General features: G+C 34.0%; 2 protein-coding genes across 2 annotated transcripts; both read right to left on the reverse strand.

Moving 5' to 3' along the window:
- Window positions 1-3,970: 3,970 nt before the first annotated feature.
- On the reverse strand, window positions 3,971-6,006 carry LOC140981988 (dehydration-responsive element-binding protein 2C-like). The gene is made up of 2 exons (XM_073448401.1): window positions 5,815-6,006; window positions 3,971-5,280 (listed from the first exon to the last, which is right to left on the reverse strand). Exon 2 carries the CDS (start codon window positions 5,268-5,270, stop codon window positions 4,290-4,292), a length of 981 nt encoding a protein of 326 aa, XP_073304502.1. The 5' UTR covers window positions 5,271-5,280; window positions 5,815-6,006; the 3' UTR covers window positions 3,971-4,289.
- A 9,927-nt stretch (window positions 6,007-15,933) lies between these two features.
- LOC140982228 (laccase-12-like) lies at window positions 15,934-18,504 on the reverse strand. Its single transcript, XM_073448658.1, has 6 exons — window positions 18,320-18,504; window positions 18,089-18,240; window positions 17,664-17,908; window positions 17,439-17,567; window positions 16,378-17,334; window positions 15,934-16,292 (listed from the first exon to the last, which is right to left on the reverse strand). Exons 1-6 carry the CDS (start codon window positions 18,440-18,442, stop codon window positions 16,162-16,164), a joined length of 1,737 nt encoding a protein of 578 aa, XP_073304759.1. The 5' UTR covers window positions 18,443-18,504; the 3' UTR covers window positions 15,934-16,161.
- Between the last annotated feature and the right edge of the window lie 6,122 nt (window positions 18,505-24,626).

Raw genomic sequence — 24,626 nt, forward strand, 5'->3', positions numbered from 1 at the left:
ATATCTCCACACTGATATGATATTCTCCACTTTGGGTTTTAAGTTTTGCTTTTGGAACCACCCAAATGGTCTCCTCATACCAATGTAGATATCATTCCATCTTTATTAACTCATGATCTTTCTCTAGATCTTCCAACGTGGGACTTTGGTTGCATCCAACGATCCTCCCTCAAACGAAGTTCCACTATTATTCTCATGGTCCTAGCCTCCTCTCAAGCCTTATTCGTCCTCCAATCGAGATTACTCCACTTCACTGCGTTAAAGCGCACGTCTTACATGAATAATGGGAGCATAAACCACCTCGAGAGTTTAATCAAGGATTTTTACCGGGAGCTCTCACCTCCTTCGTTTAGGTATCGATGATTCTACCCACACGGCTCGATCTAGACCATGGCTCTGATACCACTTGTTAGGACCAATGAAATCCGGATATCTCCACACTGGTATGATATTGTCCACTTTGGGTTTTAACCCTTATGGTTTTGCTTTTGGAACCACTCAAAAGATCTCATACCAATGGAGATATCATTCCATCTTTATTAACACATGATCTTTATCTAGATCTTCCAATGTGGGACTTTGGTTGCATCCCAACACGTTGTCCCTTGAAAAGCTGTCCCATTTCGTTGGAATTCGATCTATTTCTTATGTATGCCCTCTTGAAGATATTGTTTCAGCTGTGCTTGCATCGATTTCTGTTTCTGGTTATCGGCATGCATAGGGTCAGACCTGAATTATCCGAAACACCTTTTTATACGTTTAGATCAGTTAATGCTTGTTTTTGGACAATTTTAATCAAATAGTTCTCATTATAATTATGTAAATGTATTTTAAAATGCTAAAGCATTAAGTCTTGAGAAACTATTGAGCGGGATAGTAATACAATGTTACTAGCAGTGTAGCTGTGGGGAGATTGGTTAAAAATATTAGTTGGATTTCATTGAAGAAAGAACTAGACAACTGGTAAAAGGTGTAAGTTGTATGACTTGTAATTGGTACAAGCTGACTGCTAACTCCGTTTTTTTCTCACTTCTATTTAACCATATGGATGTTGATGTGGACAATAGTTGCCACTTTTTAAGTCCAAGATTTAGCATTTCAGGCATATGGTGGATCTACATAATTTCGGAATCGGAGAAGATTAAAGACAGCAAGGAACAAGTTTTTGTGAGAAAAATTTTACTGCAGAGGCATTCATTACCCACTTCTAATTTACCTACTTAAGTGGGTTGAGGGTTATGTTTAGATGAGCAACATAGTTGGTTGAATAGATGCTCGTGAAGTTAAATTAGAAGTGTTATGATAGAATGGTGGTTGCCATTGGATTGATTATAATATGAAAATTGGATATTAATCTGTCTTTCTTTGGGTGAAGTGGAAACTATGACTCTTAACAGGTTCTCGATAATGGTTTCATTGATTTATTGTGTGAAAAGAAGGTAAAGACTCGAAGAAAATTTATGACAGATTGCTGTTTTAAAATAATACCAGGTGGGTACGTTCGCTCCCTCTGGAGAGAGTAGATCTTCTTTATGCATGCAATATAGTTTATCTTCAGAGAATCCAGTTTGCCACTTGAATGGTATCAATAGTCATCTAGTTGGTTTCTCTTGCACTCCAATATATATCTTTCTGTGATGTTCATATAGCCCAAGCTAGTGTATGGCTAAATAGATAATGAACTCAAACTCAGGACTTGAGCTATAAATTATGAGTTTGATATGAAATTATTATTTTTGAAAACTCGGTAGAGTTTGAACCCAGTTTGGATTGTGATTCTCATTGCCATTGCCTGTATAGAGCAACACATATAGCTCTCATGGTTACATTAATCAATCCTTTGAGATGCATGAAGCTAACGACTATGTCATGATGCTACATCCCAACTGACAAAAATGGAGAACTAGTCGATTATATACAGGGTCCAAACCAAAATGATGAACATTGTATTAAATTGTTATTAAAAAACGTCACAGAGAGTATCATATTGTTGTCCATGTTACTGATACGCTATCTAATTTACTATTTGTGGATGAAGTTCAATCCAACATGACCTACAACAGAAATTACAAGTCCTCGTCTCTGATTCTACTGCTGTTGATTTCCACGGCGGTGCTGATTCTGCCTTTTACCTCTCTTTCCACTTCCGCTATCGCACTCCGCATCCCATCATCAGGTACCCCTTGCATTGAATATCTTTGTATCGAATCTATTAGTATTATTATTAGTTACTTTGAAGACACTAAATTGATTGTTTTGCTAATTTAATGTAATGATCACCAAATTTCAGAAAGTTCCCATGTCTCAATCGCAGATCGACAGGTCATCTCCTACCCCATAATCATCATCATCCTCCTCCTCTTCTTCTTCTTCGAATTGAAATCATCGTAGTTACACAGTCATTTATCAGTTGAGACTTTATAGTAATTGTAAGGGTATGAATGAATGGTGCAGATGGGAAGAAGAATGGATAATGAAATAGAAGACTACTCGGAGACGGGGGCCAATAATCGCCATGACCCACCACCACCCACCCCTACACAACCGTAATTTCATGCTTTTTTCCATCATCATCATCATTATTATTTTTTGTGGTACCAGATAAAAAGATGCTTGAGGTGTTGTAGCCATTAGATTGTTGGAAACTTGTAGATCACATGTAAAATATATCGAGTTAGTGTGTGTATTTTCAGGGAATTGAAAGATTTGAAACGTGTGATTTTGATTTGGCCTTAGTGTTATATATTTGCAATTTTTTATTTTTTTTGGTTTTTATATAAAAGTATTTAGATTATTGAAATTTATAGTAGTGTGAAAGCAGTTGCGGCTAGGCCTGACCATGTTTACGCACTGACTGTTTCGGTTCCAAAAAAAGGTGGAAACGAAAACCAAACCTTTTAATTGAAATTCAACATCTATCCCATGTTTTAGTGACCTTGGATACGCCTAAGGCGTGCAGATAAGGAGGAGCTGTTACATTTGATATGTTCAGCATTTAAATGATCGTGAGACAATATTTGATGACGCGTTTTAAAGTCGTTAGTTCACATATCAAATCAGACAATATAACAAATCAGGTGGACCGTTACATAAATTCATGCCTTTTCTCTTTCAAAATATTTATGATTTTTTTTAAAATTTCACACTTTACATGTTATGGATAATAAATATATGAAAAAATATTAAATTATTAATATTTATTAAAAATGAAATTGATCAAAATTTCACGGTGAGAAAGCACGATTTAAAACGATCAAACATAATGAAGTTAATAAATAATAGTTTTAGGCCCATCTTTTGTTACTCTAAACTTTATATTTCTTACTGGATTATAATGATTAAAGTATTTTTTTTTTAAAAAAAACATGTTATAGATTAACCATTCAAGATTTGACATATACTTTTATAAGTAATCCATAATTTTATTTTTTCATTCATATTAGTTTTAATAATTTTTTATTAGAATGTATTTGCAAATATAATTATCCTAGCGACCCTGAAACGAGTTTCTCTAGTATATACGTCAAAACAAATATATGATTCAATTATCTAAATCATGCTTTTTGGAAATCAAAAAGCATAAATTTCTAATTGAAAATCAAATCAATATTATCCAAGGATATATTGATAATTATTAGATCATGCTTATTTGATAACATTAACAATAAATATATGTTTATAATTTGCTTTAATCGATATTTTAAAATATTGATAAATCATATATCATGTTTCTTAAGGAGCATTAGCTAATATTCTCCTGGAATATCAAGCAAAAAATAAAATTGTGTTATGTTATACTATTTCAGAAACATTAATAATCTATTATAAAATGCAATATTTTTATTAAGAAGTTATGCTTTGCAGAAGACTCGACAAAACAGAACTTGTAATTAGTGGTTCAAAAATGCCGAATCTCGTCTGGATCATCATTTATCGGGACTCTTCGACGCAAGAAAGATGAAAAAGTTAATAACTCGGAAAATAATTGTCCAAACTTTATTCCTTGAAGGATCCAAAGGGTACTTTACAGCAAGCAGAGCAGGAAATTTACATGAATCAGCATTCTTCTAAGTTACAGTAAGAAATGTACAAGAGGATGATTGCTCCATAGAAATCCTCCTCTCAAGACCATACATACATCTCACAGCCAATTCTCTATCTTTAAAACTCGAAGAGAATCAGCATATGGTCGTTTTAGATTGTAAACGAGATATGTCCATTCGAAAACAAAAAGAAAAAGAATAAAAGAACATCTCATCTCTTTCAGCAATAAGGTTCTCAATGAACATCTAGATAACAAGGTCAGGATCTAAGTCGAAAAACAGATCGTCTAGCGTGAGATTATCATCTTCCGGTCGGCCAGGCTGCAAGAAATCCAACCCATGACCGATTCCAGTGCTTGTCAGCTCCATTGGAATAGGGGCTTGCAAACTATTGGGATGCTGCACTCCAACCTGAGGACCTGAAGCAACTGCAGGAGCAGATCCTAGTGCCATGAGCAACTCCTCCGCGTCGAACATTTGGTCAAACGGCAGGGGATCGAGCTGATTTTCGTGATTATGCATGGAGTAGTAAGGTTCTTTCTTTAATTCCCGCCATATGTCTTCTTGATCCACTTCTTCCTCCACTACTTCTATCTTAACACCCTCCATTGCGTTGCTCATCGGCTTATTACCCTCCTGTGGCTGAAGATGCTTATTGTCTCCAATGTGAGACGTTCCATCACTATCTTCGACCTTCGGCATAATCCCATTATGACCCACCTCGGAAATGCTAGAATGAGTGGAGTCAGAATCGGATATAGTAGGCACAGATGCGAAATCTTGAACACCCCGCCTTGATGGGTCATAATTTGGGAAGTTAAGCCGAGCAACGGACCCGTACATGGCCCTTGCAGCTTCATCATAAGCAAGTGCAGCTTCGGGCCCTGAGCTAAATGTGCCCAACCACAGTCTACTTCCCCGGTGCGGTTCCCTTATCTCAGCCACCCATTTACCCCACGTCCTCTGGCGAACGCCCCTATAATTGCAACGGACATTTTCCGGACCTCCCTTGCCTTTCATGCATCCTTTCTTGGATCCTTTGGCAGGAGCTTTCCGTTTCGGCTTGTCTATGTTGTTAGTTGAATCAAGTTTCACGTTATACTCCTTCCATTTTTCGAGTGTTTCGGCTACATTTTTCGTTCCATCCTTTCGCCTTCTCGATTTTCGAGTTCTTGAATGGTTCATAGGCTGAGAAACCAAAATTGCATCTTGATGCAACAGAGCCATCTCTAAATCTCTGCAAAAGCAACGACAAACCGATATAAAAATCGAGCTTCTGGTATGGAAATCAGCTAAAATCAGCTAAAATGACAAGGTTTCACTAACGATCAGAAAATTAAAGACAACTTTTTTTCCCAAACTACCAAAAAGAAAGTTGTCACTATAAAATATGACAGAAACACATTCATCAGCTACTTAATAAAATCATATTGCGTGCAGAGAAAGAAAAAACCGTGAGCACCAAGGGGAACCGAACGAGAATTTTCACTTGAATTTCACACCACCAAAATTCCGTATAAAACATTTTCCTTAATCACCAAGAAACCAAAGGACTTTAAAAAAAATTACAAGTAAAATAAACTCCAGCAAAGATATTCACGATAAAACCCTCCAAATCTCTCGCCCAGTCGAATTTAAAACGCCATTCAGAAAACAACCATCCAGATCCAGACCAAGAGTTCCGACTCTTCACACGCTCAAATCAAAAGAAAAACACAAACCCACATAGATTATCCGCAGAAAACAAGAAAACATCAAATCAAGAACGTACCTTTTGCCAATCTCCGGCGACACCCGAGAAAAAAATCTCCCCTTCTCTTCTGTACGCGGTCCTCAACAAATATTCCTTCAATAGAATGTCAGATTAAGCTTCCTCTCCTCGATTCTTCCAAATTTCTTGCGCTTTTGATTTGTATATATGGGCTGGTGTTTATATAGTTCCGCGATTAGTATGCAATGAAGTAGATCTTAGCGTTGAGAGGTAGCTGATGGCTTATTTATAGACTTTCTGTAGATATTTCCAGGAGCTGCGATATTACTATAACACCCTCGTGATTAATATTTTTTAATTGTTTCCTTGATGTTGACGTGGCAAACCTGTGACCAAGATTTGAGCACGTGTCGCGTGAAGCTTCGAGAAGAATTGGTCTACTGCATCTTGACCACCGTATTTTCGAGGTGGTCAAGTTTAGTTGGATCGAAAAATTTTAAAATTAAAATATAATCAAATCAAATTAAAATTTTAAATTAATAAATAAATATTAAAATCGAAGTTTATATAATTTGATTTCAGATTCAAATTTATCAAAAAATAAAAATTTAATTAAAATATTAATGACATTTATATTTATATTTATATTTAGATTGTATACTTCATGATATTGAGTGAATTAATTCATTAATTCTTAAGTCAAATGGAGATATTGCTATATAAGTATTTGATAAAAACTTGTGTGAGACGGTCTAATGAGTCATATTTTGTGAGACAGATCTCTTATTTAGGTCATCCATGAAAAAGTATTACTTTTTATGCTAATAATATTACTTTTTATTGTGAATATCGGTAGGTTGACCCGTCTCTCACAGATAAAGATTCGTGAGACCGTCTCATAAGAGGCCTACTCTAAGTATTTTTCTTTGTTAGTATATTTTGTTGAAGAAAAAAAAATATCGAGTTGAGAGATTTGAAAATTTTATATTGCAAATAATTGGTTAAAGACAGAGATCTTTAGAGTAAATTTGATACTTGTATGCATTGAGTTTCATACCACATTCTTCGCGAGAGAGTAATTTATCTCGTATCAATCATATAGTTCTTAGAGGAATATGAGTTATCGGGACTATGATCCGTGATCAAAAGCATTTCAAGATAGCAGATTCAAAAATCAAGTAGTTCACGTTGAACAAAGATTTACCAAGTACATTAACACCGAAGATAAGATAAAGTTTCTAATTGTATAAGTCAATTAATATTTATAAAACCGGTTTGCTTAGCGGATTTATTCGATGACGAGCATGATCTCATGAAGTAGATCGATTGGATCAAACCACGTTAAAATTACTTGAATACGGTGTCGCTCTCTGTTTGTAATGGTTTAGGTTTAAACCAAATTGAACTATTATACTTGTTAATTTGATTATGGTTTTGGAACCGATATTTAAATATATTTAGATTCTGGCTAAATCGATCGTGGGCGGGTGCCTATCGTTTGAAAATAAAAATAAAATAAAAAAAGAATAAGATGGAATGCATGTAAGCCACGTGTCGAGAATCCGGCCACGCAAGGTATGTGGTAAATCTGTCCGTGCCGGGATTGTTGGTAATGGCAAGCCATGACGTGTACTCATTTTGGGCATACATATCTATAAAGGGTAACTTTGACCATCTGCATATACGCGTTGACGAGAGGTTTACGCATTGGCTTCAGTATGCACGATTCTTTCCTCCAAAGCATGAAATATAGAATTCGAAATTTATAAGTTTTTTTTTTAAATAAAAAAATATTAATATGAAAACTTTTTTATTTAGAAGATAGTCGATGTTAGTGATATTTGACACGCGTTGTGTACTTATATATTTTTTTATAATTAATTTGATTTATTTTTAAATGAGAATCATACTGTAATTTTGAAAAACAGTGAGTGGTGAAACTGTGAATTGAGAAAAGAACTGAAAAAAGAGAAAGGGCAGGAGAGATAGAACCATGAACTTCAAGCTCAGAAAATATATACTATCCACTGAGTTATATGCGTCTTAAACTAAAAATTTGACGTTTTATTGATATGTTTAATTACAAAAACAAAACATGACACCAAATTTTTTGATTATATTAATAGGAAACTTAATAAATAGTAATAGATACATGCCCCTATTATTTATTGGGTTTAGTATCATGTTATCTACATTTATCTCATGAGCTTCAATATCTTTTGACTTATTATTTGGTAAAAAATTTAAATAAAATGGACTTTTGTTGATGTGAGATCGTCTTATTGATCATTTTTATGAGACATATTTCTACTTCGACCCGATTAATGGAAAAATATTGCATTTTTACTTTTATTTTAAATATGAATCTAAAACTAATTATAATTATAATCAGATATACATGTTTGAGTTTTTATTTCTAAAATAGTTATAACTGGTTAATACTTTTTTGACAAATTAACTGTAATATATTCATACAATACACATGTACTCATTCTGTATGTATATATAATATAATCGACAAAACGTGCGACCCATTTACGTAACCTAAATTGTATATATTTTTATTTTGGTCGTGTCTAATTGATCCCAGTTACGTACACTTGGTGTAATTTCCCAAATTTGGAAATTATATTCTACACATATTTACTTGTTTATTATTATTATTTTATCTTAGGTAATATAGGACATTTAAATAAGCAAAAGGTAAGGCATTACCGAATAAAAATGTTGGCTACAGAATCCACACCTGGTGCCTGTTCATCTACCACCTAAGGGTTACATATTATGTGCAAGGGTATGGGTCGAGCATTGGTCCACGATCCAAAAGATGAGCTCTTTCTAATAAATATAAGATATATATATTATAAATAAATAGTAGATGAAACGGATCAATTATGTCCATATTTACAACAAAGAGTCATACTTTTAACATAAAAAGTAATATTTTTATGGGTGATCGAAATAAAATACATACGTCACAAAATTGACTCGTGAAATTTTCTCATATTAGTTCATCATTCGTGCCGACAAAATGTGATAGAATATACCACGTTCATCGGCAAAGTATGTCACGCCTCGAGCCCGGGTCCGCATCTGCGTGACTGCACACAATGGGTCCCTATAGTATCTACTTCGTATTCGTCCTCGCTTTACGAGAATGATTAACCCAAGTTGCTATAGAAGTCCATTGTAAGCCCATTGTAAACTCATTTTAAATCTTTAATTTTTAAGATGTGAGATAAGAGATATCACAAAATATGTACTAACATATGTTATATCATTTATTCCAAAATTATGAAAAGTGAGTGTCCCGTAAAAAAATTGATAATGATAACTTAGTAACTTTCATACGGGAGGTAGGTTACCAATTAATTTGGATAATCGATCTTATCGACTTGACGTGGTTCGAATTTCGAAATTAAAGAAATTTATTTCTTACAATATCATATATTAAATTTTCGAATTTTTTTCAGTCCTATTTTAATATTTTGGCTACATACGTGTTGGTATGATAATCATTAACTGTAAAATGAAGTTTACATGTGGTAAGAGAGCCACCATATGTTTAATTTTTTTATTATAAAAATTAGAGTTATGAAATCAAAATAATCGATTTTATTCGGGAAGTTATGATTTTAATGGGATTGATATGCCAATTCACGTGAAGTGGTAATAATATGTAGCAAACGTGGAGTGTGAATCGAAGGTGGATTCACTCAATGTATTATATATATTTCCTGCGTATAATACTCATGTCATGTGTGTCTTGTTGCATGATACGTGGTTTGTAAGGAAAATAACATTTTACCATGTCACGTGTTGTTGTGTTTGAAATAGAACAAAAGCAAATAAGTCTATGTTATAGTATGTAAGGAAAATAACATTTTAACATGTCAAGTGTTGTTGTGTTTGAAATAGAACAAAAGCAAATAAGTCTATGTTTTAGTATCAAAACCTATTTTTGAGAACAAAAACCCGATGTGTATATAATTATCATACGTGAGAGATTTATCTAGCTTATGCCACCATGTTTGATGAGGGAAAAAAAAAAAAAACTTGATGAAAATTTTCTACAAAATAATGACTAGCTATTTAATTTGATTGTGTTGGATTTGTTATTTTAAAAAATATAATTTGAAGTTGTACTATATAAATTTTTTAAAAAATATTATTTTTCTTGAATTCTAGTACAATATGATTTATTTCAAATGCAACCAAAGTCCAAGTTGAAAATCAAAATAAAGACAATGATTTAATAAGATGAAATGATATCTGCATTGGTACGATGTATTTTGTATAAAGACTAAAAGAAAATCCATAAGAGTTTAGGCTTAAAGTAGACAATATCATCTATACTTCTATACTATATTATTAAGATTTAAGTATGAGACCTTTAGAGTATCTAACTTTTGGTGTCATGATTTGTTTTACTAATTATATATATTACTAAAGTGTTAAAACATTAATTAAGTCTCATGTAATTCAACGGACAAAGTATCTGTATCTTAGACAAGAAGTTTTAGGTTCAATTTGTACTTGTGTTTTTTTATTCATTTCTTTTTTCTATTTATTTTTTTAATTCATATATCAAAATTACAATGTAGCTCCTCATTATTTCTTATAATTACATTTTGATCTTCATTTAAATATAAACCAAATGAATTATAAAAAATATTGTTGCGTGCGTCGATGTACTAGTACTATTATGGAGATATGTGACTTTCATGACACAATATTTGATATCAGAGCAATGGTCAAGATCGAGTCATGTCGGATACTTAAACGAAAGAGGTGAGAGCTCTATAGACTTGATGGTAAACTCGAAGCGGATGATATAATATATGAAGATACGTGACTTTTACGACACAAAGATATATGGAGCCCAAAACAAACAAAACTCATAATATATATAGGCACAAGGAAAAAAAATCAAAGAAAGCCAAAATTGATAGAAATTCATCTGGATTTTGTCATTTTCTATTTCCGGAATTCAAATGCAACTACAAATAACTTGACAACAAATTAAACTCACGAACAAAACTTAAACACAGTAATTAATTTAGAAATTAAAATATGCAGGCATGTTCTGTTGTGTAATCGTTTTTTACGCTTTTCCTCTTGAATTGAAGTCCACGATATTGACTCATAATTTCAAAGAATGCAGTACAGGACAACCTTTTTCTTCTTGATTTTGCAACGGCAGTTTTTTAGCCTTATGTTAATCTTGCTCATGAATTGATTGAAATCCTAATATGTTTGAGTTTTGTGTAGCTATTGAGGGGGTGGTGGATCTTTAAGTTGATTGAGAAAATTCCAAAATCTTCCGTGCGGTAAGTTCCATTTCGAGTATTATTTTCATCGAACCGGGAATTTGATCAAGCCTGCAGCCTGATGAATTAATAATATGGAAACTATTAAACTTGTGCTGCATCAGAGGCCCTGAGATTTCATAGTGTCTCAGGTTTCAAGAGCTTGAAAATACACTTCTTTGGCATTGAATGTAAGGCAAATATTAGCTTGTGGCAAGTCTAGGGCTGGGAAAAAATACCGAAATTTCGGTATACCGCACATATCGTATTGAAATATACCGCATTTACCGATATTAACGGGATACCGAAAATTTTTTCGGTATCGGTATCGATATTTTTTTTTTTAATTTTTTAAATTATTATGATAAAATTATTTGGGCAAAACTTTCAATTGTAATTTTATTATGTGTTAGGCTTGTTTTAAATTTGATAATGGGCTGAACCCAATAGTCAATTAGTGAAAGAACCAACCCGACAAGAAAACCCACCCACTCTTATTTCATCTTCATCATCTCGAAAAAGAAAACACAAAGCCTCGTTCTGAAGAAAAAAACCCTAAGCCTTACTTTTGAATCGAAGTCAACGGAAAATCTACACAAAGAAACGAAAAATCGATGATTGTGAGAGGTAAATCCCTTTTTATTTTGACTATTTCTTGATTTACTTGATAGGAGATTGGACTATTTGGAGCTGCCGATTTATATAGTTTAGGGGACAGATGTACAGATCATGTATAAAATTTTTCTTAGTTGAAACTAAAGAATATTTAGTGTATTAATCATGGGAAAATTTTTCTTTAGTTGAAACGAAAGAATATTTCCCATGTTTTGTGACCAAAATGTAGCTCTTGTGATGATAGATAATTTGTTTCATGTCAAAAATATTTTATGTTGCTGTTACTAAACTGTGGAGATTTTATGTTTTGATGAGAAAACTCTACGCTGCCTCACCTATTTTGTTATTTCGGTATCTCCAAAATAATTTCTCCATTATATAAGAATAAAGCTGCATTATTCCAAATTTTCTATAACTTGTATTAATACTTTTAAAATTTTAGTAAATATACCATAATATCATCTTTATACCCAATCCTTATGTATATTATTCTATCATTTATTAACTAAAAAGCTCATTATTCAAAGTTTTAAATATGTCGAAAAAGTGTTCAAATTTTATTTTTTTTTTCAGGATGGAGTTTAATATGCCTCTTCCAAGTCCGTCCCAAACATCAAGTGCAATAGAATCTGAAACACAAGAGTCTACAGCTCGAAAACGATTAAGAAACTCTTCGACAGAAAAACCTCCTATAGCTCCTAAGCAGTCCAGGAGTATATTTTGGGAGCATTGTGAAAAGAGTACAAGAAAGTTGGCTAATGAGAGCATACAACAAATAGGGATATGCAAATATTGCAAAGTTGAGATCCCAACAGTTTATGGGAGTACTAGTGGGTTAAAAAACCACTTAGTAAAGAGGTGTAAATCGAGTCCTCTCTACGAAGCGAGTACAGATGATAAAAGCCAAACTATTTTGACAAATGAGACTATGGGGCAAGGAAATGCCTTGGTTCCTCATGCATATAATCAGAAAAGATGTGAGCTGAAATTGGCAAGGTATGTGATTGTTGATGAAGTGTCTTTTAGGGCTGTCGAAGGGAATGGGTTTGTAGAATTATTGCATGAATTACAACCGAGATTTAGAATTCCTGATCGAAAGAAAGTTGCAAGTATGGTTTATGATCTATTCTTAGTTGAGAAAGCCAAGATACAAAGTGCGATCAGAGGCCAAAGGGTAAGTGTCACAACCGATACTTGGACATCCGTTCAAAACATAAATTACATGGTAGTGACAGCTCATTTTTTGGATTGTGATTGGAAGCTACATAAAAGAATAATTAACTTCACAACAATCACTAGTCATGCCGGGGAAGAAATTGGCAAGATGATTGAGGTTTGTTTGAGAGTGTGGGGGATAGAAAAAGTCTTTTCAATCGTAGTCGACAATGCTTCCTCTAATAACACTGCAATTGATTACTTGAAAAGAAGAATGAAAAGTGAAAATTCATTGTTGTTTGAAGGAAAATACTTGCATTTGAGATGTGCTTGTCATATACTTAACTTGATTGTTAAGGATGGCTTGAAAGAGCTTAATGCTTCAATTAAAGCTATAAGAAATGCAGTTGTTTTTATTCATTCTTCACCATCAAGGTTGAATAAATTTAGGGAGTTTTCCGTGCTAGCCAAGTTTTCTAGTACATCCACAGTCCCAATGGATGTCAAAACAAGGTGGAATGCAACTTATAAAATGCTTGAAGTTGCATTAAAGTATAGAAGGGTGTTCGAAAGAATGACCGAAGAATGGTTCCCTTTTATGAATTATTTTTATGAAAAAGATGAAAATGGTAAAGAAAGAGTAGGGCCTCCAAATACTGATGATTGGGAGAATGCAAAGGCTTTCGTACACTTTCTAAAAAAATTTTATGATGCCACTTTGGAGCTAAGTGCATCTAAAAGTCCTACTTCTCAAATGATTTATCAATCGATGATTGCACTAAAAGTTGAGATTGAGAGAAAGAAAAGTGATGATTCAGATCAAACTCTTAAAAAGGTAGCATGTGCAATGAAGTTAAAGTTTGACAAGTATTGGGGGAATTTGGATGATTTGAACCCTTTGATATTTATTGGAAATGTTTTGGACCCGAGGAACAAACTTCAAATGATCAAAGTCAGCATAAAAAAACTAGGAGGCACTCCTACAAGGATCCAAGAGTTCGTTGATAAAGTCAAACAAAACTTGGTAGCTTTGTGGATTGAGTTCAAGGGAATACATGATGTATTGAATGTTGAGAATCAAAGTATGCAAATAGAGTGTGATGGTGCATATGGTGATGTTAGTGGTGGTGGTGGTGGTCTTTGTGATGAATTGTTTGATGATGTGGAAGCACAGAACGAAGAAGAACAACTTCAAGAGATATCCAATGAAGTGGATAAGTACCTAGCCGATGAGATTGAAAAACGATCTAATCAATCTTTCAATCTTTTGGAGTGGTGGAGAGCAAGTGAAACTAGATACCCCATCCTTTCACTTATTGCCAAGGATGTTTTTGCAATTCCATGCTCAACCGTTGCTAGTGAGTCTGCTTTTAGCTTGGGCAAAAGAGTTGTGGATCCTTTTAGGAGCAGTTTGAGTCCTAAAATGGTAGAGGCATTGGTGTGCACCAATCATTGGCTAAAAACAGAGGAGTTCAGTTTTTGGAAAGATCCAACGGATGATGACCTTGAATTATATAAGGAAATTGAAAAAATTGAAAAGAGTGAGAGTTTTTCTATTTAATTAAGTTTAAAGTCATATCATATTTGTCATTATTAATCTAACATGAATTATAATGCTTTTTGCAGCTGCAAATGCCACTCAAGACCGTGCCAACATTCCATCTTCTGCCTCCACTTTGGTCTAACTTAAAGAGTAAGACTATATTTATAAGTTAATTTAGTTTTGAACTTTTGAAAGTCTTTTGAGATGTTTGAATTTCAACAAAAATGTTGTACTGAGACACAAATTTGTATTGGTTTTTAGATTTTGGACTTTTGTTTGAAAACGATGGATTTATGTTGGCTGTGGTTTAGATATAACTACTTTAGTTGAATGTGTTACGGTGCAGAAAAAAATAATTTTATTTTAGTCGAATAATGCTAGTACTAACATCGATCATCCTATACAAATTTCAGTGGAATAATCTATCATTTCAAATTTCAATTATCCAATTTCCTTGGCACCGACTTTTTTGTGAATTTCTTTTACTAAATAGTCTTTATGACGCTTCAGCGTAGCATATGTACGCACAAGAAAAAAATCTTTGGAGTTGGTGCATATTTTCCTTTGGCTATGTGTAGAAATGGAGATCAAAAGAAACTAAATTTAACTTGTTTGTATTTTCTTATGTTATTTGTAGGAATCTTGCCACGGAGTCCAAGCTATAATCATTTTTTTGAAACCTCGGGTACTTCTCATTTGAAAGTAGTATGGCATGAAACAAATAGTCCGAGGGTATTTTAGTCTCCAATGGTAATCTTAGTGTAATACTGTTTGTTTATGGTATGTAATTGTTCGACCAGAAGAACAGAAGAAATCATGTTAATTTGAAATGCTTTTTGGTAACTACAATGTAGCTCCAGTCTCCAGGGGGTGGTGATGTCTTCTTCCTCATTACTGCTCAATGTTAATGGTTCTTTGATCCTAGATTTAATACTTCTTACTCATCATTTATCTCCTACAAGATACCTACATTGAGTCATATGATTGTTTCATATTATAATTTCTGGTCTTGGATATTCGTTTGCTTTATAGTAAGTTTATATTTAAGAGTTTTTTTTAAAATAATTTCGGTATGGTCGGTATTTACCGATACCGTATCAAAAAATCGGTATACCGAATGTATTGGTAAGAACGGTATGAATTATATATCATGCCGAAATTTCGGTATACCGACATTTCGGTATACTGAAATTTCGGCACAATAACGGTATCTGTTTTTCCGGTACCGAAATTTTCGGTACGGTATACGGTTTTTTTGAAAAAAATCGGTATACAGTACCGAACCAGCCCTAGGCAAGTCCTTTGTTCACATCTTATTATCGAGGATAATGTGAGTGATATCTTTCTTTCATCGCGGCTTAACTACTGGATATTGTGATGTCCATATCCCAAATGAGTTAGAAAAAGATGTCTAATGAGTAACAATGTATAACAAGTTATAGTTGTTATAAGAGCTCACAAGCTTGCGTGGGTCTGGGCCAAAGATATTTGGAGTTGAATTTCAGTCGTACTAGTTGGATATCGGTGGGGATTCGTGGGTATATAAGATGACAAGTATTTCTTGAATCCAAAACGATGAATTGAATCATTGCTCACTGAGAAACAATAACAATATTGAAAGCAAAGAAGAATAGAGGACAGGATAATAAATCGTGGCGCTTTACATGGAAATCTTGCGCCTTCTTTGTTGCCCTCAATTTAAATCACTAAGTCTACAAGGGGAAGAAACAAAGGAACTTGTGTGCAAAAAACAGAATTTGCCATGTATGATAGTGTTTGGTATCACTAACATACGGGGAGGTCCTCCGGAGGATGCTCTATAGATTGCAGTTCGCCGACGCCGTTTTCCACGAGAAAAGCCATTGCTAAGCCCCAGGTGATATGGACATCCAAGTGACAATGCATCAACCAGACCCCTGTTTATGTTAAAACTTTGTTTGTTAGTAATATATGTGGGTGCAAATAAGAACACCTTTTCTTATGTCGAATTTTTGCACTGACCTGGATTGTCAGCGACGAATCTGATCACAGTCCATCCGCCTACAGGCACGGGTGCTGTGTTTCTAAGAGGAGGATCTACAAGGTTGAAGTTGGATGTATCTCTGCTTGGATTGAAATTTCCAAATCCTTCAGCAATTATAAAGAAGTCGTAACCGTGAAGATGAATTGGGTGGTTTTCAGCCGTGAAGATGCTTGTTCCCTGCAAAACTATTTGTACTGTTTCGCCATATTTTAATCTGTACAGTCTAGTCCCTGAAACTGGTTGCCACAGTGATCGGCTTACGTTTCCGGTATAATCGAATTGTACTGGTGGATTTGCTGGGAAATCTGTTGTGAAAACTCCAGGTATGCCCTGCTGATGTGCTTGCAGCAAGGAAAAGTTGGATGGTAGCACAAATGAATGGTTGTTCATGCTAGCAGTAAAACGGGTTCCGTTTGGGCCTTGGCAGCTGCTGTTGCTGGCACCAGGTGGGCAATTGTTGAGTCCTAATCCAACAGTAAAGAAAAGATTATGATCAATTTTAGTGGGCACAAATACTTTTCCCCGGCTTCTGAAGCTGGTCGTGAAAGCTGTAACGGTAGCTGTATCATTAAAAGCCGGTAGATTCGGCATGACTGGCTTGACTGAGACACATTTAGCTGAGCAGGCGGCGGATTTGTATTCAAGAATGGCTGTTGTGGTGGTATTATCAAATGGTGCGCCTTGAGCACTGACATAAGCACGTGCTGCCATGTAGTACTTGACAGGTGGCTGATCCGCAGTGATTAGGACGTCACAGGTCTGCCCCGGTCCGAGCATGAGAACAGAGGTTGTAAAGGGTTTGACATAGGAGGCGTCAGCTCCAACAACGGTGAGCTTGTGATTCGCAACTTGGAAGAAAAGTTCTTGATTGAGTGCAGCGTTAATGACCCTGAGAAGATTAGTCTCCCCTGTATTTATAGGAACTATGGTTGTATCTGCATCAAAGTTGGAACAAAATATTTTTGGTTTCTCATCCAACAATAGGTTTAAATCAAGATTTGCAATTTTCAGAAGTGAAGATTCGTCAAACCCAGCCTACCTTTGCTGGAGCAATTGTAAAGATCACCAGGTTGGCCGTTAATGGTGTAAGCGTCGGAAATATTGGGGGCGCCTCCTGTTCGTTGGGCTTGTCTAACAACATTGATAGGGTTCGCATCCCACCATTCACCTGATAAAAAATGGCGACTCTCTGTAACAAACTGAATGCCTTTTATGTTGTATTAGAGAAAAAAATGCCTAGAAACTCATAGTTTTTTTTTTTTACCAAGAAGAAGGGGAGTTTCTCTCGTCGGCTTAGCGAACGGATACGAATCCCCTTCCTTGGGCCGGATGATCAGAGCTCCATAAACTGTAGCTCTTAGCCATGAGCTATGTGCATGCCACCAAAGTGTTCCTTCTTGTCCTTGGATTGTAAATCGGTAAGTATAACTCCCTCCTGGCCTAATAGGGCATTGAGTCACAAATTCTGGTCCATCTGCCCATCCAGTTCTTATTTGCCTTACTCCATGCCTACGCAAAATTCACAAAACCGAATAAAATTAATGATCAACTTTACAAAAAAAAGTTGGTTGATTAACCACTGATCATTATTTGCATTCGTTAGATTTGGATCAGGATCTTATTCGGGTTTATACTCGTAAAAGGCTTTGCGAGTGAACTCGCATGCAATGCATGCATGCATGCATTTACCAGTGAATCGTGACGTTGTAACGAGCTTTGTTAGTAACTTTTACTTCTAGAGTGTCACCATTGTTCACTTCCAACGTTGGCCCTGGATACATCCCATTCACCGTAATCGTGCTGCGTGTTTTGCACAGCCTATTCACCGGTGTCGCTTGCACCTGTTTCACCAAATCAAGAAAGCCATCTTATAATTTACAAGAAGAGAAAACATCAATAGAAGCAACATAATTAACTTACAAGAAAATCATGGGAGTGCACTTTCGCCATTGTTACCGGCATTTCGCCCGTAAAGAGGAGGAATAAGCCTAACAAGAAAAGAAAAGAGCAAAATGGATAGCTAGATTTTCTCAAGACTGCCATTTTTACTTGGTTTTTTTCCGAAGGAGAGATCGAATGTCTGCTTGTGAAAATATGATGAAAAAGGCTTCTTTTATAGACAATATGTAGGGTGGTTTTCTCTTAGGTTTGATTAGGTTTCGAGGGTCAAGAATATAAGGAAAAACTTAGTTCAAATCTATGTGGGAGTTGTTGCACCCACTGAGTGCCCTATCAAATTCAAGATTATTTCGTTTATGCTTAATTCACAAGTCTTTTTTGTACTACGTTTTTCAACTATGACTTGTTATGTTTTTGTCAATAACAACTTTTTAGGTGGATATGATTCTTTCCTCATGCACGTAAATCATTTCTTGTCTATTAACCAAACAAATGTTAGGATCTATTATGTTCCACATATTCAAGCAAATGCAATAATTTTTCGTGTGTATACAATGCTTAAAAATGAGTAAGTCTCTTGTGAGACGGTCTCACGAATATTTATCTGTGAAACGGGTCAATCCTACCGATATTCACAATAAAAAGTAATACTCTTAACATAAAAAGTAATATTTTTTCATGGATGACCCAAATAAGAGATCTGTCTCACAAAATACGATCCGTGAGACCGTCTCACACAAGTTTTTGCCCTTAAAAATAGTGCTAAAAAAGGATTTCTTGATATATAATTATTATGGTCTTTCATACTTCTGTGGTTACATAATTTAAGTGTTTTTCAATGCATTTTAGTTGGAAAAATTACCAAAATCATTCCCCCTTACCATCTCCAAATTAACCGAAGTGAATAAATTCTTGGTTAATCTAAAACATGATAATTTCGAGAGATCATACATATACAAGCGAGTTACACCCAATCACTACAACGTGAATTGGTCCAAACTCCTGCGGAATCACTCCCGGCTAAGCCAGACTCGATGCTCAGCAGAGAGAGCGCGGAGTATATCACACTTTTTTTTTTTTACTCTCTTTAACACTCATTTAAGGGTACCTTATAACTTCACATGTACACACATCCAGCCTCCAAGTAATAATTATGATGCCCAACTAACTAGAAATGTTAGGTACTTTTAAACTAATCCTATAGATTACCTAGTCAATTGTAAGGAACCCTTTAATTCCAAGCTAAGGTCTTAAAAAGGGAAAATAAATTATAAATTTAAACCAAAATTAAATTTGACTTTTTGAGGCTTAACCAAGTCATACATTTTCATGTGCCGGGGGATATTATAGCTTAATTCTTAATTAATTGTTTGATTTTACTTTTTTGTAACAAAATTTGACTTATTCATGGAATTGTAAACAGACCAACTAATTGTTTAAACAAATGTAACTGATAGATAATCTATATTACATATTTGAGTAGGACCCTTGTGAGACGGTCTCACGAATTTTTATCTGTGAGACGGGTCAACTCTACCGATATTCACAATAAAAATTAATACTCTTAGCATAAAAAATAATATTTTTTCATGGATGACCCAAATAAGAGGTTCGACCCGCGAAATTGATCTGTGAGACCGTCTCATAAGAGTTTTTGTGTACATATTTTGAAGACATCTCTATTTATAAATTTTTGTTGTAAAGTATGAAATTTAAATATTTTTAAAATAATGGGTTTATCAAGTACCCGGCATTATTCGGGTACCCAATATCATTCGGGTGGTAGTCATCTTTTTTTACCAACCGATATTCGAGTACCCGACCATAGCTACTCTAACCCGACAAAACTTGACCCACGCCCAACCCTAATCAGATTAGCATAAATATGGAAGAAAATCTTAATCTCGAGGAAAGTTTCCTTCTCAGAGTCCAACTCCTTAAAATAATTAAAATCTTACCTCTATAAATATAAAGTATGACCCTTGGTTTACAGGGAATATAATCTTTCTTCCGGCAATCATTATTTTCCGTATGTCTGAAACCAGTATTTCTTTTAAGCATCGGAAAGATCATATCGAAAACAATTCCGATACTCGAAAATTTGTTCATCCGTGCATAGCAACTCCTTACCCTACCCTACCCTATGACCAAGAAGAGCAAGGATTGAAATTGGCTCACCGAAATGAACCCCACAAATTTCCGTAACATCAATTTTGTTATTAAAAAAAATTACACCTGTAGGTGTCATTTTGAACCTTAAACCTATATTCTAAATAATGTTATGAAAAACGGTAGTCGGTAGGCGGAGAGTCATCCACCGCCTAATGACTAGCGCCTAGGCGTTTTTTTTAACCTAAATTTCTACTTCTTATTTATTTACATATTTCTCCAATAATTACTTTATATTATATTCAAACACAAAATATTCAAACACAAAATCAATGGTTTATCTGATATAAATTGATTGAAAAATATTTCGAACAATATTTTTTTAAAAAATTAAATTTTATATATTAAATTAAGCAACCACCTACACGATTCTAAAAATCGGGGCGGGGGCAATCATCCAATGCCTAAACGATCCCTGACATGAAATAATAACCTTTAAACGATAATTATAGGGCTCAAAAATTCAATTGTTTGTTATGACTAATAAATATTATACCCAACGCTCACTATGGTTCGTTTAATATTATTTAATTAAAGAAAACAATTAAAAATAGCTTAAAAGTTGGTTTCTTTTGGTTTGATCTTCAACCGGTCAAAATTTGATCTTAATCTAATAAGATTTTTTTTTGGGTATTTTATTATATTTCATCGAAGTTCTCAAGGATTTTCAAACGTGAAGGTATGAACATTGACATTAACATTTACACGTTCTTTAATGTGTGTTTTTTTTTAAAAAATATATTAAATTTCTTATAATACAAAATAATTGCTAATTTGGAGCGTTAGGATTTTTTGATAATGAAATAATTAGTGACGCTCTTTTTTTACATTTTAATTCGTTTATGAAAAGAAAATCTAATGCATCATTTTATTTAACTTATAAATAGAATATTAATCGCAATACAAAAATTAGCTCACATAACAAAAGATGGATTTATAAATTATATATAGCACATCATATAGGACCGAGCGCTTACCGTTTTATCAAAAGTTATAGCTGGTGTTAATGGTGTAACTCAAATATTTTAATCTACATAGCAGGCCAAACGTCATGGTTCGATCGTTCTACCAGCAAGGATAATTGTTACACCTCAACAATCTCCCTTCCAATAGTTGCACTCCTTGCAATCAATGGAAATCAAACTCATGACCTTGGCTCTGATACCAATTATAGGATCGAACGCTTGCTGTTTTACCAAAAACTATAATCGATGGTAATGCATATTCCCAAACTAACATTCCTCCGCCTTGGAAGCGCTGACATGGATATTACTAACATAATTCCAAATATCATTCACACACAATATAGGACATTGCTAACATGTGACTCGATAGTGTTGTTTGATATATGTGGAATTATGTCAATATTTCGGTAAAAAAATATTATATGACTACTTGAAGGATTAAAACCCCCGAAAGAAACTAATTTATATGACGATTTTGGTAATTTTATTTTTCACTAACTATAAAGAATACTATTTTTTTTTTTGTTGGTTATGGCCATAGATAAAAGAATATTAAATTAAATCAAAATAAATTAAAGCTTTTCTGAATGGGGATTAATGTAGGAGGTTCAAATCGTACGAACATGATTACGTAAGATTATAAATTTATGACGACTCAAGTGGGTGGGAAAAAGTCTTGGTTTGGTACGTTGATTAGGTTAAAAAAAATATTTTGTAGATTTTGAAATGATTTGGTCATTAATTAACCCAAAAACCAGTGAAAGAAATTAAAACAAAGTTAAATTATTTACAAATAATATTATAATTACCTTAATGTGATTGAATTAGGCTGTCTGCCACGAGAAAATATTTTCAGCCTTTTTTTTAATGTGGAATAGAAATATCATTTCGTGTGAATATAATCAATGTTTTGCGACATTAAATATATATATATAATAAAATTTGTGAATTTTATATTAACTAATTTTTGTACCTAAATACTAACAAAGTTTCTCCCAAGTATAATTTTGTGACACGGATTTTTGACCCTACCCGACTAATAGAAAATGTTACTTTTATACTAAAAATATTATAGGTCGGATTAATATATCTCAAGAATATATATTTGTAAAATAGTCTAGATAAGACATTAACGTAGTTTTGATCGTGTGAAGAAACGTTTACCACGCCATTAGTAAACTGTAAGTCTTTAATGCCAAACAAAAGATACTTGGAAAGCCCTTTCTCCATTTCCTTCTTGGCACCCTTTTTAAATACGAGGATTAGTGAAAGCAAGTTTTTAAAAAGACTGCTTTACGACTAACTCATAAATAAAAATAATAAAATAATGTTAAAAATACAACAAATATATTACTACAACGATATTTACAATTATTATATCGCAAGATTTTCTATTATATCACGAGATTCTGTATTTAAGCTATATTGAGATTTTGGTAAATTGAATTTTTGCATTAAATTTTTTGTGTTGTACAAATATCGATATACATGTAGTATCATCGTAATAATAACTATGACTTAATGACCGATCATATAGCAAAAAGCATAGATGTAAATATGCCTGCATCACTCAATTAATGATAAAGTTCTAGTTTGGATCAGCCAGGCTTTAATTTTGATATTTCCTGGCTAATATTATTAGGAGTGGAGGTGTATAAATTCTATTTCTTTAAAGTTTGAAAGATATAGTCATATAGATGTGAATAAAATTGGTCAAACATTTTTATACGTTATATCAATGGTTTTAAAATTGATTGATAAACCGTTGGCGGGCGTTTGAGGTTTGTTAATATCTGGGTGTCCCCCTCCCTACTATCCAATAAAAATGATTGATTAAGTGATTTAACCAATGTATGCCATATGTAGATCATCTTGTTAGCATCAAGCGTTTATTATAAGGTCAAAAACTATAGATATTAGTTATGACACAACTTTATTTACTTATACTCGTGGCAGTGCATAGTGCACCTACTTGTGTGCTAATGGTTCGGGCTATTAGACCCATAAGTCCGAGAATGTGCATGTCTATCGGCTGATGATGTCTCATATCTATCGGAGATTACTCTTTCCTGTTTGCTAACGTCAGCCATGTCTCCAGCAGAGACAAAATTACCCGTTAAGTCTGACGACGTCCCTATGTTACGGTCCACCTAGTCAACCAGATTAAACGGCGCAACGTCAACAGCTTGACGTACAAAATTTTTTCAGTAGGTCACTCATCCCATTACTACACTCATTCATGCACGCTTAACCCAACATATCTTAAAAAAATGCAAAACAAAAAAACACCAACAAACTGGTTAAAAGACATTGTCACGTCCCAAGCTCATGCCAATTGCGACTGCTGAATGATTTATATAGCAACTACTTTATATTCATCGTCGATTTACGAAAATATTATTTTTATAACAATACAAAGTATTTTAAATTTTGAAAATAAAATTCACTTAATTGGTAAATAATATCATAATAATATTTTTTTACTCTGATTACAATCCCTGCCAAACTCAACAAGAAACTTTTTGACTCGTGCAAGTCAATTAATTAACAATTATAAAACCATTCTTTTTCGTAAAGTACTATTATTAATGTGAAATGGTAATGTTTAAATCAAAGAAAATGGGAGATTAGTTATGGAGATTAGATGGTTGAACAGAAAACATTGAAAATATCCTTATTAAAAAAAATAAAGCTGTGAATTAATATTGTCGTTTTGCATTAAAAAATGAGTTGGATTCTTCTAAAAACAAACATTGAATTGGATTGATTTAATTCGTTAGGTATAGTGGGAGACATAGGATAGAAATTGATTTAGCATCAAATAAATGACAAGATATTTGGTCCCCTCAAATATTTGCCGACCACACCTTCGAGAATCGGTGGTATCATCTCCTCATAGAATACAAGTTCGATAACTGAGTTAAAGGGCTTTGTAAGATATATATCTCCTCCGTTGCCCATAATATTTAGAAGTATCGACGTAATTTAATAGATTCATTAGGTCTGAATACCACATGAACTTGACCTGGTTTTAGGTATGGTGTACTTTTGGCTATACATATATGCTCGACAGTGGGTTCGAGAATGGGGTAGGGTTAAATCCTTTCTATTGGTTCGTGTGCGGCAACTGGTATAGATGAGGAAAGGCGGGCAACATTTTTTGGAGAGTGGGTCTCATGTGAGACCGTCTCACG

This window comes from Primulina huaijiensis, chromosome 8, assembly GCF_012295235.1.
Source record: "Primulina huaijiensis isolate GDHJ02 chromosome 8, ASM1229523v2, whole genome shotgun sequence".
NCBI lineage: Eukaryota > Viridiplantae > Streptophyta > Magnoliopsida > Lamiales > Gesneriaceae > Primulina > Primulina huaijiensis.

Coding starts and splice junctions, on each gene's coding strand:
- LOC140981988 (XM_073448401.1), bottom strand. CDS start 5,270: ATGGCTCTGTTGCATCAAGATGCAATTTTGGTTTCTCAGCCTATGAAC.
- LOC140982228 (XM_073448658.1), bottom strand. CDS start 18,442: ATGGCAGTCTTGAGAAAATCTAGCTATCCATTTTGCTCTTTTCTTTTC. Junction 17,568..17,663: donor AGAAACTCCCCTTCTTCTTG/GTAAAAAAAAAA, acceptor ATTTTTTATCAG/GTGAATGGTGGGATGCGAAC. Junction 16,293..16,377: donor ATTCGTCGCTGACAATCCAG/GTCAGTGCAAAA, acceptor TAACATAAACAG/GGGTCTGGTTGATGCATTGT.